This window comes from Phasianus colchicus, chromosome Z (assembly GCF_987193195.1).
Source record: "Phasianus colchicus chromosome Z, bPhaCol1.hap1.1, whole genome shotgun sequence".
NCBI classification, from domain to species: Eukaryota; Metazoa; Chordata; class Aves; order Galliformes; family Phasianidae; genus Phasianus; species Phasianus colchicus.
In genome coordinates this window covers 33,039,771-33,058,560 of record NC_143476.1, presented here as the reverse complement: position 1 = coordinate 33,058,560, position 18,790 = coordinate 33,039,771, and the positions used below count along the sequence as shown (strand labels likewise).

The following is an 18,790-nucleotide window of genomic DNA, read 5'->3' as shown; positions in this document are numbered from 1 at the left end:
AACATTCGGGAGGGAAAGGCAGAGTGTAGAAAGGCAGAATTTTTGTCTTAACCTTGATTTTTTAACTGGTGTTCATATTTTTATACTGACTGATGTAACTGGCAAGGTTTCTTGGCTTCCATGATACTCTGTAATTTTTCTAGCTTCCTAGAGTTTGCTGTTACAAAAGCAACTTCTGCTTTCACATATTACCATCACTGTATTATGCAAGTCCAGTATTTTTTTTTTTTTTTTTTTTACCACACCCAGGGATGTCATGGTTACTGTTGGATGATTTCCCTGGAGATAATAGTGGCAAAACTTTAAAAAATCAAGACCACTCACTGATTGACTTAAGAAATAAAAATGGTATAATGCTTTCCAGATACAAGCCTGTAACAATAATTCCTTTGTATAAGCAACTAAGTGTCAGCATTAATTCATTTGTAGGTCATATTCTTTAACCCTGTACATGAATTTTCATTAACATTTTCCTTTTTTTAAATACCTATGAATTTTCATTTTTTTTTTTTATTTTAATCAAAATTTTGATTTTATCTTAATTTGGAGTTTGTGTCTATGTGGAGTAGATGAGGTTGTTGATGTTTGGCTGGTATTAACATTAGGATAACTCTAGAAATCAGTCTATCTGTCTTCAGAAGTCATCTGTCTTCAGGAGTTCCAGTTTTCCAGCTCTAACCAAGAAGAGAAAATCAGTCTCTTACACTGGATAACATAATTTAAGGGTGCAAGGGCTGTGTTAATTTTAATTAACATAACAGTGAATGTTGTCTTGTATGTTATGACTAATCTCTATATTTGTGGTAAGGAATTTCCTTTCAGTGTCATCCATAGGCAAGATGATCAGCTGATCACTTAAGGATGATTTAACTGATAGCTTTTAGCAACTTATCCAAGCAAAATTTTCCAGGTATAAATTTGTGCAGGAGCTGGAAAATTAATAAGTAAATACTTTGGTTTGGTTTGGTTATTGGGATTAATCTAGGAGGCTTTTTGAACACTGAAAACATACGGTTTCAGACTGTGGAGGATATATTAATAAAAACACTCTGATTGTTCTCCCGTCTCACTTAATTCCCAAAGACCCAGCTAAAATGGCACTAACAGCATGGAAAGACTAACCTGCAGCAAGAAGAAGCACTATCTAGAAATATACTTCCTAGCAGTGCTCCATCCTAGCCTGGGAAAGGTGTCGAGAGACACTCAGGATAGGGCAATGACAAAAGGATCTGTTGTTCCATGGGTCCGTAGGGCTTTCCTGCTTCAGCTCAGGGGTCACATCTGCTATGATAGACTGCAGCTTACGATAAAGGCAGGGAGAGACTACACAGCTGCTCCATGCTGGTGGGCTGATGCAGACATATTTTTTTCACACACGTTCTTCATTAATATTTCCCTGGTGAAAGGACGTGTGCTTAGACACTACCTTGCAGGAGGCAGCACCTGTCTGCAAGGATGTAAAAGTTATTAGCTGAGTAAACCAGATGAATGTTAGCACAGTTTGAAGGAGAGCGCAGAGTTCTCTGAGTCCTACCCCAAGGGTGTAGGGAAAGGGGAAGGTGAATGAGATTGTGATTTTGTGACAGGCTGTATGCTTAGTCACACAGTTAAAACTCCGTTAATTAGTTCTCACAATGGAAATATTTTGATTTAAAAATCAGACCTACCTATGAATATTTTATTTGTACATATTTTTTTGTAGTATCATTTTCAAAGCAAAGAAAAAAAGCAAAAATTTTGGGGTTAGGAATTAAGAATATAAAATGAATAGGAGAGGCAGCCCATATTGCCTCCTACAGCCTGCCAGAATAAGAAGGAACAAAATCTAGGTAAAAATGTTGGGTTTTTTGTGGCTTCTAAAAGTATGGAATTTCCAAAATATATTTTGGATTAAAAATATTGTTAGAAAGTATATTTGCTGATACAGCATGGCAAGCAATGCAGATTCAGTAACAATTTCCATCTATTTTTTTTTTTTTCTCATAGTCCAGTATGTCATAATGAAAAATTATTGCTATTGAAAATTATTTCCATGTTAATATCTAGCTTTAAATTGTACTTTGGAAAAGAGCTCTCAGACACTTCTGCATAGATGTTTTCTTTCTGTGCATGACCTCTAATACTTAACTGCCTTAGATACTCTCAGTTCAGGTGGTATGTGGTGATGCAGAGATCATTTAGCATATATGTATTTTTAATGAAAAATGAAATCTAGGTCTAATGTCTCTATGTAGTCAAGTAATTTTCATGTAGTTTCAAACTTTTCTGTGGAAAAGATTCTTGGAAGATGTTTTAATGTCATTATATTTCTGAGCAAAGCCACTTCATTTGAATACCAGTGCTTTAAAAATATAGAAAGAAAAAATTGAGAAGCTTTTCAGTTTACTGCCAGACTGGTTTTTGCCTTGTAGTTGAAAACACTTCTTTATTCCTCTGTAAAAGACAAACAGTGTTTGGACAGAGTGAAAGGTGATGGGAAAATGATGGTTTTGTTATAAATATCTAATTGTTGTCCTTATTTCTAAAGTTTAATGGATAAGTGCTGGCTGTCCAGGAATTTACAAAATGAGATTCGCCTTGAGAATGTAATCCAAATCAGATATGTTGTATGTGAAATTAGTTTAATGAAGTGTTAATGTTGACATTTCACTCAACACAGTAAGGAAGATCTTTCCCTATTCTGCAAGAGACTTGAGAATCATAAAATAAACTGAGTTGGATAGGATCCATAAGGATCATGAAGTGCAACTCCTGACTCCACAGATGCTAAACAGTTAACTGTTTTTTATGGTATCCTAATCTTAAACCACTTTTGAATCATTCTAAGATTCTATCCAATTTCACAAGTGTATTTTTGGACAAATGAATGATTTCTTGTCTTAAGTGCTTATGAAAAAAGAAAAATATGTAGGAAAAACAAACTTTCCTCTTTTTTTTTAAATTTTTTTTATTTTTCTGTGACTTTTTTCTCCAAACATTCAAATTTAAAAGAATTCTGTCTTAGTGCTGCAGTGTAGATGTCTGTCCCAAATTCAAAATGCTCAGCTCTAAAATTTTTTTATTTTGTGCATTTGCTTCTTTACCACTTTGCTTTCCAGTTTGGAATTGCAGCAGGACCTTAGAGCAGAACTGCCCTGAGACCTGGTTTTCTTTGTATTGTTTTAAAAAGGGCTAATGTTTTACCTTCATGCTTTGGAAGCAAAGCTGATCTGGCTGCCTTTTACGGTTTATCAGCCTCTCAGCACTAGGCTCTGTACCACATTAAGTGCCAATCAGTTGTAATTTGCTCAGATAACAATGTTTCTATTGTTAGTGCTAACATTTCAGTTTGTTAAATTGGCAGTATAGTAGCTGGCTGTAACAAATAATTTCATGCTGAAGAAACTAGTGGGGAAAGCTTGTCTGTACAGGTTGTGTAAGATTCTGTATGAAGGTGGCAAAGTAAAACCACATCTCCAATATCACATTACCTTTGGCTTAATAAGGGCTATATTAAATATCCAGAGTTTTTCTGCACTGGTGTGCAGAAAATGTGATATAGTATGGTGTCATATGGAGGCGTAAGGTATTGCCTTCGATTGCACTATTCTGAGAAGACAATCAGTCTCTAAAATGAACACTCAAGATGATGTCTCATTTATTCTTCATGTCCCACTTTCTGGTTCAGGGGTTAGCAACAGCACCACTGCTCTGCTCTCTGCAGCCTGACCTTCCTCCTCCTCCTTTTCAGCATTCATCAAAATGGTAGCTAGACCAAAGGCTGGCTTTGGTATCTCTAGACTCTAAAATTCTATAAAAAACAGTGAAGGGCCTGGCTGGCTGGAAGTGTGAGGAGTGTCTGCGGCCCCTGGTTTGCCCAGCCTAGAGCACGAAAGCTGAGGGGAGGCCCGATGGCGGCTGCAGCTCCTCACAGGGAATGGAGGGCAGCGCTGAGCTCTGCTCTGTGACAGCGACAGGCCCGAGGGAACGGCGTGGAGCTGCGTCAGGGGAGGGCAGCTGGGGGTGAGGGAAAGGGTCTGCACCAGAGGGTGGTGGGCATGGAACAGCTCCCCAGGGCAGTGGGCACGGCCCCTAGCTGCCATAGCCCAGAGAGCATTTGGACACCGCTCTCAGACACAAGGTTTGGGTTTGGATGTCTGTGTGGAGCCAGGAGTTGGATTCAATGACTGTTATGGTCCCCTCCCAACTCACAGTATTCTGTGATTCAGCTTTTCTTGTAGAAAGAATGCTGTTTTTCCTTACAGATTTTCGAAAGTTCTTTTGTGGTCTTTGAAGCTGAGGAAATAGTTTTATATTTGCAGTTAGAAAGTCCCATATGACATAAGCAGTATCAGCTTATGTAATGCATTTAAGAAGCTGAACTGCTGTTTGCTTATAATTGTGTACTTGTGAAATGTCTGCTATGTATTTGCTGTGATTTTGATTGTGAACAGAACCCAGCTTTCAGCTGAAATTCATTTCCACTAACCTCTTTTAGGAATATTCATATTTTATTGTCCTATGCTGAGTAAACAGCAAGTCAGACAATGTGTATTTGTCCTGATTAAACATACTTAGGTTTATCCTATCTCAACTGATTATATTAAAGTATGAGACAAAACTGAATACTCTTCTTGCTGCTTCCTCCACAGTGTAAGTAGAAGATCACGTTTCTATTTATCTGTGCTGCTATGCTTCTCTGTCTCTGTGGCTGCTACTAAAGTGTGGCATGAATTCTTTATCCGTATAGTGTGATGGTGGCTTGCAAGTGATGAAAAGCAGTTTCCTTTATGCAAATATCCATCTTCGTTAATGCTGTCAGACAGCAAGTGTGATATCCAGGGAATACAGGTCACTTTGTGGGTTACTGATAATGTAATCTAATTTCCAAAAATAAATTAAATGAATCTTCTTATCTGTAGCCATCAGATGTACATAAGCTAAAGGGAAATAGTAAGTCAGACCCTGTACATGTGAATTCAAAGGAAAAATCAGAGGAGAAATTGAAACAAAATCTTTTCTGATTAATTAGACTCGTTGAAGAAGCATCATGATTTGTTGCAGAGACTTTCATAGATTAAGTATTTTATCCAAGCTGAAAAACTGATATTTACTTCAAACATTCCCTAAAAGTCTTGGTGAGCAATTCCTACATGTTCTTTTTCAGCAGACCATTATATATAGTAGTACTTAACTTCATTTTTAAAATCAGCATTAAGAAAAGCTTATTTAAAAAAAAATAAGTGTTAACAAATTCTACTCTTCTTTTTTCATGGACTTTTTCTTAGATGTTTGCTATACCTTTCTGAGTAAAATGAAGAAAATGTATGAAAATGAAATTCTGTTTTTAATAGGTGAGGTGCCGCAACACAGACTGAAATCTTCCTTAGCATTTACCACTTACATTTTTTAAAAGTTAATGACAAGTTAAAATTGAAAGGAGGTGCAATAGTTCTATTTGTAAGGGAGTGGCCACAGGATCTATGAATCTTTTTAAAGATTCCAAAACATACAGAAGGACCCCTTCTTCCATGTACTCAGCATTTCTGCAGGCATTTCCAATCAAAGTCTAGTCATTTTGATGCCTCCATTTCCAAAAGATCTGTTTCTGCTGTAGTTTTTGCTGGCCAAAGTCTGATTTATGCTGTCCAGCCCAATCTGTTTTTCTATAGCTTTGCTCTCTGTGCTATCTTGTTCTCATGTCAGGCAAAGATGGTGGTGCCTCCTATAGCTTCTGCATACTTGAGCAGCAAAAGAAACGCAGCTGAAGGCACTTCAGAATCCCCTTCATCTACCCATAGAAGACAAGCAGTCAGGTCCTTCATTCCTGATTTGCTTCTCTTAGATGATGTGTGTGACTACATTCACAGAGCCTCTGTATACTTCTGCGGTTGCCCCAGTCGTGTTGTACATATTTATATCTTCATCCAGCTGTGTGTATTTATAGCTTGATTCATAGAGCTTTGTGCATATGGCTGAGATATTCCTCCTTTAGAAACAATAGAAACAATAACCTTCTGCCTGCCAGACCAGGCAGAAACTATTCAGACCTCTTGTGCATCCTATATATCATCCTCATTGCAGAAGAAATGCAACTGTTAGAGATCCCATCTTTTTGTCTCAGTGAATTATTGAGACTACCAATTTAATTGAAGGTCACATCTTATTATTAAGAGCTTTACAACTGAGCCCAAAATAGGAAAACTTTGGGGCTAGTTTCTGTGTATCAGGTATAGGCAAGGATCATAGGTGAGCATTTGTAGAGTGCTTTAAATCAAAAGTATTTTGTTTCTTTTGTTTTGTCTTTAATTTTTGTGGTTGTTTTAATTTAAATTTAATTAGTTTAATTGTTTTAAATGCTGCCAAAACAGGCAGCAAATCACATATTTCATTGGTCAAATAGCAAGAACGATGCTAGCATCACAGTAAGGCTTTTCAGCTCCTGTCACTCTCATGCCTCTTTTGTAAAACTTGTGATTATACCTTTATATTACTGACTACCTGAGTTCTGTCTTGGAGCAGATTGTTTCTATGTCATGTTACACTTCCTGAATAAAGGCTTTTCCTGCCTTTATAAGGTATGTCAGTGTTTACTTCCTGTGCATATTGAATGGCAGTTGTCCAGTAAGACATTGTTAGCTGCTTAAATAATGGCAAGTATATTCTTCCACTTGCTGCTTCTCGTTACAAATGTATTATATCCTTTTGAACATGAGGACTCTGAAATATTTCTTATATCTATGATTACAAAACTTCTGAATTTTTTGGAGGATGCTTTGTGATCTTCACAAAAGAATTAACTCAGTCTCTTCTTTTGTCCTAGTTTAGACTTGGATCTCTGAAGCTACAAAAAGTTTCACATCCAGCTGATGTGGTTAAAGAGCTGATTGGCTATTGTCTGGACTGCTTAGGAGGACTCCAGGTGAAAAATGAGCACCTGCAAAAAGAAAATGAGAGGCTTTTCTGTGATTTGAGTGATGTTGAGAAAAGGTAAGCTCGAAAGGGTATTCACAAGTCATTCTTGAGAAAATCACACACATCTGTAGTACTCAGAGGGTGATGAGACCCTAGCATGGCCTGCCTAGAGAAGCTGAGGATGACTCACCCCTGGAGGCGTTCAGGGTCCGGTTGCGTGGAGACCTAGGCAGCCTCATTTGGTGGGGGGCAACCTGCTCATGGCAGTAAAATTGGAACTAAATGATCTTCGAGGTCCACTCCAACCTAGGCCATTCTATGATCAATGTGGGCTTTGTTGATGATACATTTTGAGTCATATAATGAAAAATGCACATGATATTTTTTCAATTGAGGAGAGTTCTGCACCTAAATGCAGCGTATGTGGTCTTCCTGTGTCAAGGATAAGACTGATATCCCAGACCTTGCCTTAAACCTGGTTTTAGGTTTATGTTGTGAAAAACAAATTCCCCTTTTCTGCAGAATCTTTCCACTCTTTTCAGCAAGGCGATGTTTTTCTTCCCCTTCTGTAATGTTTATGGCTAGCACTTCAAATCATTGACAGTTTTGACTGGTAAGTAAGTTGCCATTGCTTTAATCTGGTCTGTAGAAGCAACCAGAATAGAAAATGAGGATGCTGTTATAGGAAAAAGGACCATGTGGCATATTTCATTAATTACCATTTCATTTATGATCTGAATTGCCTAGTACTGCATACTGCAGTGAAGTCATCTATGCCTACTTTAGCTAGTATAAGGTGGTTAGCATGTAAAAGTCAGAGATTTATCTTGGCTTTGTGTAGCTTTATCTGAAGAACCATGTTTAGGAAGATTGATGAAAGCATGTAGCTAATTGGTGTTAATTTATCTTGAAAAGGAGAGCTAGCTTTTGGAAAGAGTTAGTTTTGTTTCTCTCTCATTAAAGTGAGTAACAGTTTTTTCCTGACAATCTCCCTGACAAGCATATGGCCTTCCTAAATAGTGTTTTGCTGCCTAACAGTGTATCAAACAATGACGTATTGTATAACCATTATGCAGCACTGTGTTACACACTAATGTGTAATAGGCATTAGTGCTTATATAAATTTCCGTGGTAGTGTACCACTTTTACAGAGTAACCCCAAAGAAAGATTCACAGTTGCCTGACAACCTTTGCTCTGTAAAGCAATGTATTCAAGGCTTTGAAAAACTGTTGGTTTTTCTCTAGTGTGTTTATAACTTGGTAGGAAAAATATGATTTTCAAAATAAATACTGAAAGTTGTGCCATCATCAAACTTTGATCATGCCTCTTAATAGAGTATAAAAATAATTTTTGTCCAAACATTAGATTTTTCTCTTCTCTTTTTCTTGCCTCAGTCCAGTTTACCATGCTGCCTCATTGCTATTTTGGCCTCAGTTGCTGTGCCCAAGTTGCTGAAAATTTAGTGGAGCTGCACAAAAGCTTTTCCTGTGGTTGTTCACTAGAGAGTATTTCAAGTTTCACATTCTACATTGCGTTTGTGGTTGAGAATTAAAAAAAAAAAAAAGTATGAGGCATATGGTAGGAGAATAGCTTTCCCTCTCTTCCTTGAAACTAAGGCAAAACAGCTCAAATTCAACACTTCTCCTTGCTTAAAGTCACTCATTTCAGGACATTATTAGAATCGAAACAGAGTGCAGACTTGCAAGTTCTTTTTTTGTTCAATTTAGGTAGAATAATAAGCATGGAGAACTAGATGGAATAATTCAGTCACCTCTTTTCCATTTTCCCACTCTAATTTTCTGACAGCCATAAAAGTTTAATGAGCTCAGCTCAGCAGCTTCGAAAAATCCTTATCCTTTAGTTTCCTGGTTCTCCTGAAAGCTCTTTCCATAGCCTCAATAAAATGAGTAACAAGTTTCATTCAGGAAGTTAAATCTGCCTCATGAGCAGTCTGTAGACTAAATGCCAACCCTGGTCTGCTGTTGGCAATTGCCTGAATGTACAAGCTGCTCCGAAAATAATGCCTCCTTTATGAGGTTGGCCTATGACAGTAGAGTCGTGGCTCTACTGGCCTATGGCAGTAGAGACTGAACCTTCCCACCAATATTTAACTATATTTTGCTTCCATGGGACAGGTGGCAGCAGAGGGGGAGTCTGACAAGATGGTGTCTGACATGGAAGTGTGGTTGAAGCAAAGGTGTGTCACTGAATTCTTCCATGTGGAAAAGAATGGCACCCATCAACATTCACTGATGCTTGCTGAATGTTGATGAAGACCAGAGAGTGGATGTGAGCACAGTGAGGTGATGGGTGGTGCATTTCATCAGTGGTTACAAAAGTGGGTCACCTTCACTGGTGCCAACTGTCACAGTCATAACATGCAGGCTATTGTGCATTGCTAGTCAAAATGCACAGCTAATGATGGTGACTATGCTGACAAATAGTGTTTTGTAGCTGAGAATTTGCTCTATAAAATGTTATGTGCTCTTTGTATATTTTGTTATTTCCATGAAAATAAACAGGAAGCATTATTTTCAGAGTGACCCATGTATATGAGATAATCCACTCATCTGTGTACGGCTTGCTGTTGTCAGCAGTTTGCTGACATCTCCAGAAATGGCTTCTGCCACTTCCCTTGGGATTTAGGTCCATATAAAGGAAAAAGTCAGGGTAACACTAAAAATCCTTTTGAAAAGAAATCCTCTACATCTTCAAATTGCTTAATGACTTACTCAGAGCTGTATGGTGTCTGATGTGTTGAGCATTCCTGGCAGAAGATATACCATCTTTACTTTTCATTGTCTTTCTTATCTTGGTGATCGGAAAGTAGTATTCTATCTGGCAGAAGCTTTCCCTGTTTTTAGGAAATGACTGTATGTAGATAGCATCAGTATTAGAGTTACTGGATAGCTGAACTGTGCTGCATTTGATCCATAAACACAAAATAAATACTGGAAAGCTGTAAATAGAAAAGCTATAGAAATTTTCAAAAGGATTATTCTGACTATGTTGCAGAACAATGTTTGTTTGTGGGTATGTGTGTATGAACACCTCAGAGATGGATGAATTAAAGTATCAAAGCAGGATAGCTGTAGCTTTTATTTCATGTAGATAATTAAGGTAATAAATGTAAAACAGTAATAATCTTTAACAAAATAATTTGTTGGTGAATAAAGCATAAGTTAAATATTTGTGTGTGATATTTATTTTTTACCAAGCATCTAAAATTAGGGTAGACAAACCAAAATCAAAATTGTACAAATTGATGTTGTGGTCAGCTATAGCAACAGTATGTTTAAACCACAAAGAACTTATAAAAATGCAGGTTAGGTAGCTTGGCACTTGAAATTGACTCTTCAGCAAGAGCTCATTGAAATTCCATACCAACACCAATGCTGGGGGAAGGGAGGTGTGAATCTGAAGTGTAGTAAGAAGGTGCCATAAGAGCAGTAATTATTTTAGAGCATGAAGGACAAGGATAGATAGGTAGCATATTTCTAATATTTGAGTGTGGAAAATGCATAAATGTCAACAAGTTACATAGTTCATGCTAATTTTTGTTAAGCATATATGATCTCTACATTTAGGCAGCACAGAAGAACTGAACAGGTACATTATTTTCTGAATTACTTATAATCATTTTTAATACTAGCTGTTTTGTGTAGCATGTGCAAGTTTTTAGATGGATATTAACTTTGTATGACTGGCTCACTAAAAGCATTGCACTGGTATAAAAGACAGATCTTAAAAGCAGAAAACATAAAGCACGTGCAAATAAGACTCACCCCATTCTAGCCATTAACTGCTGTTTACTTTCATTATACTTGAAAGTTGTCTTTGAGATCAGTAGTTCCTTTGTTTCATCTATGGGGATTGTATTTTGGTGAGACAAATCACGCTCAGGCACAAGCATGTGACAGATTGCAATGAAAGGTTGTATTTGTAACTGATGAGGTATTGCAATGAAACCCAGTCAGCTTTGCTTAGTGATACATAATTCAGGTAATGCATGCCTGAGTGAATCCTAAAGGCTGTACCAAGCTGCAGCCAGAGCCACCTCCTCAAATGCACGCATTTGTATTGCAATCAGTGCATCCCAGATCTCAAGCAGCAGAAAATTGCTACATTTTTAGGTATTGTGTGCCCCACAATATTATTACTTAAAGCCAAATCACTTGCAACTGTAGCATTGCTGTGAAACTATATTACACTTGCCCTTTTGTTGAATGCTATGCCAGTTAAATGTCTGTATGCGAGGAATATGTATACGCATGAATTCCTTTAAACAATTTAAAAAAAAAAAAAAGAAAAAATATGTTGACATGAATGAAAATATTTATGTATAATTAAGTAATGGCATTCTACAAGTTGATTTTACCTACTATGTCTTTTCACCAAGAACACTTAATATTTTCTTACATGCATACAGGGAGTGTGCATTTTCACAGAATCGTAGGGGCTGGAAGGGACCTCCAGAGATCATCGACCCCCCTGCCAAAGCAGGCTCCCTACACCAGGTCTCACAAGTAGGCATCCAGGCGGGTCTTGAATATCTCCAGAGAAGGCTACTACAAAACCTCCCTGGCAGCCTGTTCCAGTGCTCCGTCACCCTCACCATAAAGAAGTTCTTGCGCACATTTGTGCGGAACTTCCTATGCTCCAGTTTTCAGCCGTTTCCCCTTGTCCTGTCCCCACACACTGCTAAAAACAGTCTGACCTCACCAGTCTGCCCCCCACACCTTAGATATTTATAGACCTGGATCAGATCCCCTCTCAGTCTTCTTTTCTCAAGGCTAAACAGACCCAGTTCACTTAGCCTTTCTTCACAGGGGAGATGCTCCAGGCCCTTCACCACCTTTGTGGCCCTCTGATGGACTCTTTCCAAGAGGTCCCTGTCTTTTTTGTACTGGGGAGCCCAGAACTGGACACAGTACTCCAGATGAGGCCTTACCAGGGCAGAGTAGAGGGGGAGGATCACCTCCCTCGACTTGCTGGCCACGCTCTTTTTAATGCACCCCAGAATGCCACTGGCCTTTTTGGCCACAAGGGCACACTGCTGGCTCATGGCCAACCTGTCGTCCACCAGGACACCCAGGTCCCTCTCCACAGAGCTCCTCTCCAGCAGGTCATCCCCCAACCTGTACCGGTGCATGCGATTATTCCTCCCCAGATGCAAGACTCTACACTTGATTTTGTTAAACCTCATCTGGTTCCTTACTGCCCAGCTTTCCATCCTGTCCAGGTCTCGCTGAATGGCAGCACAGCCTTCAGGCGTGTCAGCCAATTCTCCCAACTTCGTATCATCAGCAAGCTTGCTAAGGCTATTATCCCCTCATCAAGGTCATTGATGAAGATGTTGGACAAGACCAGACCCAGCACCAACCCCTGAGGAACATCACTAGTTACAGGTCTCCAAACTGGACTCTGCAATGACGACCCTCTGTGCTCTGCCAGTCAGCCAGTTCTCAACCCACCTCACTGTTCACTCATCTATCCTACAGTTCCTCAGCTTTGTTATAAGGATGTCGTGAGAGACAGTATCAAACGCCTTGCTGAAATCAAGGTAGACTACACCTATTGCTCTTCCCCCATCCGCCCAGCCAGTGACAACATCATAGAAGGCCACCAGGTTGGTCAAGCACAACCTCCCCCTGGTGAACCCGTGCTGACTACTCCTGATAACCTCCTTTTCTTCCAGTTGTCTGGAGATGGCATTCAGCACAAGCTGTTCCATCACCTTTTCAGGGACAGAGGTGAGGCTGACTGGCTTGTAATTACCTGGATCTTCTTTCTTGCCCTTTTTGAAGACCGGAGTGACATTGGCTAACCTCCATTCTTCAGGCACCTCCCCCATTCTCCAAGACCTCTCAAAGATGACAGAGAGCGGTTCAGCAATCACCTCCGCCAGCTCTCTTAGCACCCATGGATGCATCCCATCAGGTCCCATGAATTTATGAGCATTGGTGTTGCCTAGGCGCTCTCAGACCGTCTCTTCCCTGACTAAAGAGAAGTCTTCCATTCCCCAGATCCTTTCACTAACCTCCAGGGTCTCGGATTCCCAAGGGAGAGCTTTTTCAGTGAAGACAGAAGCAAAGAAGGCATTCAGTATCTCCACCTTCTCAGCATCCCCCATTACCAGAACATCCCCCTCAATTAGTAGGGGAGCCACATTCTCCCTAGTCCTCCTTTTACTGTTAACATACTTTAAAAAGCCTTTTTTATTATCCTTTATCACCTTTGCCAGATTCAATTCCAGGCGGGCTTTAGCCTTCTGTGTGGCATCCCTGCAGACCCTGACAACATTTCTATATTCTTCCCAAGTGGTCAGATCCTTTTTCCACATTTCATGGACCTTCTTTTTCCCTTTGAGTTTGTGCACGAGCTCCTTGCTTATCCACACAGGACTCCTGCCACCCTTTCCTGATCTCTTGCTCACAGGGACTCACTGATTCTGAGCTTGGAAGAAGAGCTGTTTAAATGCCAACCAGCTCTCACAGGCCCCCTTACCTTCTAACACCCTGGCCCACGGGATAGCTCCAGGTAGGTCCTGGAAGAGATCAAAGTTGGCTCTCCTGAAGTCCAGGGTAGCAATCCTACTTTTTGCTTTGCTTCTTTCACTCAAGATCTTGAACTCCACCATCTCGTGGTCACTACAACCCAAGCTGCCCCCGTCCTTTACTTCCTTGACAAGCCCTTCCTTATTAGTGAGAATAAGGTCGAGCAACACCCCTCTCCTCGTCGGTTGCTCCACCACCTGCATCAGAAAGTTGTTTTCAACACATTGCAGGAACCGTCTGGACCGTGCGTGCCTGGCCATGTTGCTTGTCAGCAAATATCTGGATAATTGAAGTCTCCCATAAGTACCAGCGCCTGGGATCGTGACGCTACTTCCAGTTGCTTATGGAAGGCCTCATCAACCTGCTCCTCCTGATCAGGGGGCCTGTAGTACACCCCCACAGCCATACCAGCCTTCCCCTTGATTCTCACCCATAAGCTCTGCACTGCTACACCACTGTCCCCCAGGTGGAGTTCAATACATTCTAGCTGCTCCCTTACATGAAGAGCAACTCCACCACCCCGCATCACGGGCCGATCTTTCCTAAAAAGCACATAGCCCTCCATGACAACATTCCAGTCATGTGAGCTGTCCCACCGCATCTCCATGATTGCAGTGAGATCGTAGCCATGCGACCAAACGCAGATCTCCAATTCTTCCTGTTTATTTCCCATACTGCGCACATTAGTGTACAGACACTTTAGGGAAGCAGCATCCCCCTGCCACTCTCCATCCCTTCAAACTCCACCCTCATCACCCATCAAGCTCTGTTTTGAGCCTCAAACTACCCGCTCAACCCCAGCAGCCCTCATTTTGTCCCATTCCCCTTCCTACCTAGTTTTAAAGACCTTTCAGTGAGGCCTGCCAGTTCCTGGGTGAGGATCTTTTTACCCCTTGCAGACAGGTGAGTTCCATCAGCAGCCGTCATGCCAGGAACTGTGTAAATTGCCCCATGATCAAAAAACCCCAAATTCTTGTGCCTACACCAACCTTTAAACCTAAACTCTAATTATTTACGAGGAGGGTTTTTTTTGATCCTCTCAGTGTCCTTCACCACCACTGAAAGGATTGAAGAGAAAACCACCTGCATGCCCACTCCATCAAGTACCCTCCCCAGTCCCTTGAACTTGTTTTTGATAGCCCTCAGGCTTCTCTCAGCAGCATCATCACTGCTGACCTGAACTACCAGTAAGGGATAGTAGTCAGATGGGTGAATAAGCCCAGGAAGCTTTCTAGAGATATCCCTGACCCATGCCCTAGGAAGGCAGCACACTTCTCTCCGTGGGGTCAGGCCGACATATCGGGCCCTCAGTTCCTTTTAGAAGGGAGTTATCCTTCTAAGGTATATAGAGGTATATAGCAAAATAAGGATGCTCTTATTTTGCTCCAGAGCATCAAGAAGCCGGCTACTCTGGCGATAGGTTCTATGCTTCTTAATGTCCAGGCAGTATCAACTGTACACCATTGAGATTGTTACATGGATTTCCATCAGAAAATATCTTTGCAGAATTCAAAGGACTTCATTGAAGTTATCTTACTTGGCACCGTTTTGGCCAAGCAATGGAAATGTCTTAATGTAGCAGTTCAAAACAATCTCAGCTGTTCTGCTGTTGCTCAGTTAACAGGGAAAGTAAAGGAACAGCAGTAAACACTTCCGTTACTTAAAATATTTGTGTCGGGGAGATGGGAGTTTTCTAAAGGACTTGATACATCTGGGCTCACCATGTTGAACAAAAATATATTTTCCATTTTTATGTATATGGAAATAATTAATTTCAAGCATGTAAATGATAGTTTGCCCAATTGTTGCATTTTTTTAAATCTCTTTTTCTTTATAATGTCTGAAAACTGCTTGATGAGTGTGAGGCAATCCCTGTCCTTACCTTTCGCCTTCTGTTAGTCAAGGCATGCCTAGGCCCTGTGTTAAGTTTTATGGTCCTTTGTGCTTTGATATTTTGTCTGTTTGTTCACCACTAAACAGTTAACTTTCCTTTAATAGGTGGAAAGCCTCCTGATACTTGATTAGTACGTATGATCTTTCATTTAGGAATTATTGAACCGATCTATATGGTAATGATGTTCTGTTATTTGCATTTAAATTAGATGAATTATTTATCAAGTATGTCCCTAAAGCATTGCACTGTAGGCTTAATACTTCGTGGGATTATTTTCTGTTGTTTTTCTTCTTACATCATGTATGGTTTTGATCTACAAATGAAATAATCAGAATTTATATAGCAAGTATGTTGAAATTTTTTTATCTTATAAATTAATATTTTTAAAATGTTATGTATATGTGCTTAATTCCAAAAAAAGTCTTCTAAACGTTTTTCACCATATTTGCATAGGCTGGTGAAAAGGATGCTGTTTATAAGTTATTACTATTTGAAGTAATACAAGTAGTTATCTTAATCAGTATGATAATCAAGATGTTTACTTGTTACCATCTGCTATTGAAATATTTGGGTTCAACCCAAGGACTAAGAAGTTATAAAATACTAGAATAACTAAATGAGCACATTACTTGCAAGTCGCTTTCTTCAGTATTCTTTTGTTTATTTATATTCCAGTTTTGCCTTTCCTATATCTCAGTATACATACACATTCTTAATTTTAAAAAACGATTGTGCTTCATTCTGTTGAAATTCAGCTATCTACAGATGCACATTAAACTTTTAAAAGCACAAACATTTTTTTTGCTCTGAAAATTATTGACATCTTTAAAACCATTTTCATATAATTTCATTAAAAAAAATTAATTTTAACAAGTAATTCTGATTGGTTCAGAAATATGATGGCTTCCAGTGCCCACAAGATTTCAGCTTCATATCTCTTGGAAATGAAGTCTACCTCACTAGAGTTTTTAGGTTTTTTGCCTTTGAATGAAAAAAAAAGGATTACTGTTGCTATTAGGTGTTGCTCCAGTGCCCTGCTGAGTTACTACACGCTGCTGTTCAGCAGAGCAAGGCACACTCAGTTGCTGATGAAAAACAACTGAATCGGCATCTTTATCAGCCACATCTGTATGAGTGTATCTTCATGAGTGGCCTGGAGTGTATGTTGGGCACCTTGGCCTGACTCTGAGTTCTATCTGTTTCTTATTTTTTTGTTTTGGGCGAAATTTTTGTTTTTCCCCTTTTCAAGTGTATTTCAAGTCAGAATACGTAGGACAGATTTGGTGCCTGTCAAGCTTAATCGTATCTATTTGTAATCTCATTATGTGTATCCTGCTAAGCTATGCCCACTCTAGTGAATTCAGCACTGAAATGAAAGGGTAGTTGTGCCTACTTAACTTTGGGTTGCCTGAGAGATGTGTAAAAATCTATTAAATATATATATACATATATATATAAAGAGAAAATTTTCCCCTTGAAAATGCTGTTCTTCTGGTAGTGAAGTTCATTGCACGTTTCTGTGAAAGAAGCTGCTTCTGGCCTGTTTCAATTGAAAGATGCTGAATTAGTTATGCAATGTATATTATGGGAATTTTTGTATTAGGAAGGCTGTTCTCAAAACTGAATTTTCTTCCAAAAACCACAAATTTTTAAAAAGAAACAATGTGATGTGTAAAGTAAGCAACAGTTAATTTTATCTTGTAGGCTGGAAAAATGTGTAGAAGCTAAAGAAGAACTAGAGGCAGATCTTTATAATCGGTTTGTTTTGGTGCTGAATGAAAAGAAGACAAAGATAAGAAACTTGCAGAAATTGTTGAATGAAGCTAAAGAATCGGCAGTGGATACCCAATGTACAAGGTATCTCCTGATTTCCCTGAGACACTTGGTGTCACATCTGACACATGTTTTGGTTCTGTTACTTTAGCCATAGCATTGAGTGATAGTTCTTTCTGGAAAAGTTCTTGGTTATCCAAAACAGTAATGTTACTCATGAGAGCAGAGGATTCTTTGGAGACATTGCAACTAGCAATATATTGTTTTGGACTCTGTAGCAAATAAATAAATATTAATTGAATCTCTCCTCTACAATATTCTATTAAGGTGCAGTTGATTTTTCCAAACATAGTGCCATTTCTGTAGGTAATATTTTTGTATGCTTTCTTCTCCAATTATTTGATTCTTTTTTTTCTTTGGGAAACAAAATCATCTAAATCTCCACGTTTTTATGTGCTTTTAATTTTAAAAGTAGACTAAGAATGTTTCTTATGCTACAACATGCTTCTGTTTGTTTACCATTTTTATGTAGCTTTGTTTTCTATCTGCCTTTCTAATCTGTCCTTCAACCTGATCATTCTAGGCGTATTAAGCATAACTCTTGGGACTCCATGTTGAGTTGTATCAGCTTGCATTGTCTCTAAGACAGTGCAGAAAAGATCATAATTTTTCTCAGAGATAGTAGAGTGAAATATGAGCTTTTTTTCTGTTTCCTCTCTTCCTAGGGATAGTATAGCTACAACACAGATGGCAACAGAGAAAGAAGATGACTATGATGGCAGCACTGAGGAGGAAAGTGAAAATTTAATACAGTCCTCATTACCATCAGGTAAGGCAGAATGTACTGTACTGTCTTTGGGGAATATAATGGGGAGGACAATCATTTCATAAAAATAAACCTTAATGAAGACAAAATACTACCTGACAAGCTACTCAATGACAAGCCAACCTGTAAGCCTTAAAAATATCTCTCTTTGAGAAGAGTATAATACTGGCATATTCAAATTAAAGAGAGGAAGTTTAAATGAATATTGCATGAGTGAAAGTGCTGTCTTTTCTTCCAAAATGACAAATTACATACTTTGCAGAACTAATTGCAGTCTAATAGTACCTGAACTATCAACAGTTTAATTTTAAATTCTAGGAATCTTGATGCATGTCCGGTAACTGCTAAAATGTAAAATGAAGTTCCTGACAGTTTCTGCAATGTGTAAAAAGGGGAAAGAGAAGAGGTTTAACTGCAATTAAATAAATAAATAAATAAATAAAAGCTGTGCACACATTTTGCATCATAAAATGGAAGAAAATGTATTTATAGCAGAATTAATTTTAACTCACCTATGAATCTTTGTCCTTGTTAAGGTGCTCATAAAATTCAGTTTGACTGAATTTTCTCGTACTGGTAAAGTACGTGGGACACAACAATAGCCCACTCTACAGTATAAGATATTTATACGTGAATCAGAAGAAATTTTTGGCAAAGTAGTAAGAATCTGCAAGATGAATGCTATCAGTGTTCTAAAACTTCAGTAGCACTTGCCATATAGATATGATAAACCTCTTCTCAGATCTAATAGGTTCTCCTTCTGGTGCTTTCTATTTCTACTATAGATGAAGGTAATTAAGAACAATAAACAACTGTTTAGTGTGCAGTTGAGAAGCGGAAATGGC

The 18,790-nt window shown here is 39.0% G+C and overlaps 1 protein-coding gene across 4 annotated transcripts in view; it reads left to right on the top strand.

The window, feature by feature from the left end:
- The window catches only part of XRCC4 (X-ray repair cross complementing 4), a 174,110-nt gene that overhangs the window by 65,686 nt on the left and 89,634 nt on the right, over positions 1 to 18,790 (top strand). For all 4 annotated transcript variants that reach the window (XM_090130891.1, XM_090130894.1, XM_090130893.1 and 1 more), the window contains exons 4-6: positions 6,803 to 6,969; positions 17,051 to 17,203; positions 17,845 to 17,948. In XM_090130891.1, the coding sequence (XP_089987017.1) occupies positions 6,803 to 6,969; positions 17,051 to 17,203; positions 17,845 to 17,948 (424 nt within the window). The remainder of the gene's footprint in view (positions 1 to 6,802; positions 6,970 to 17,050; positions 17,204 to 17,844; positions 17,949 to 18,790) is intronic.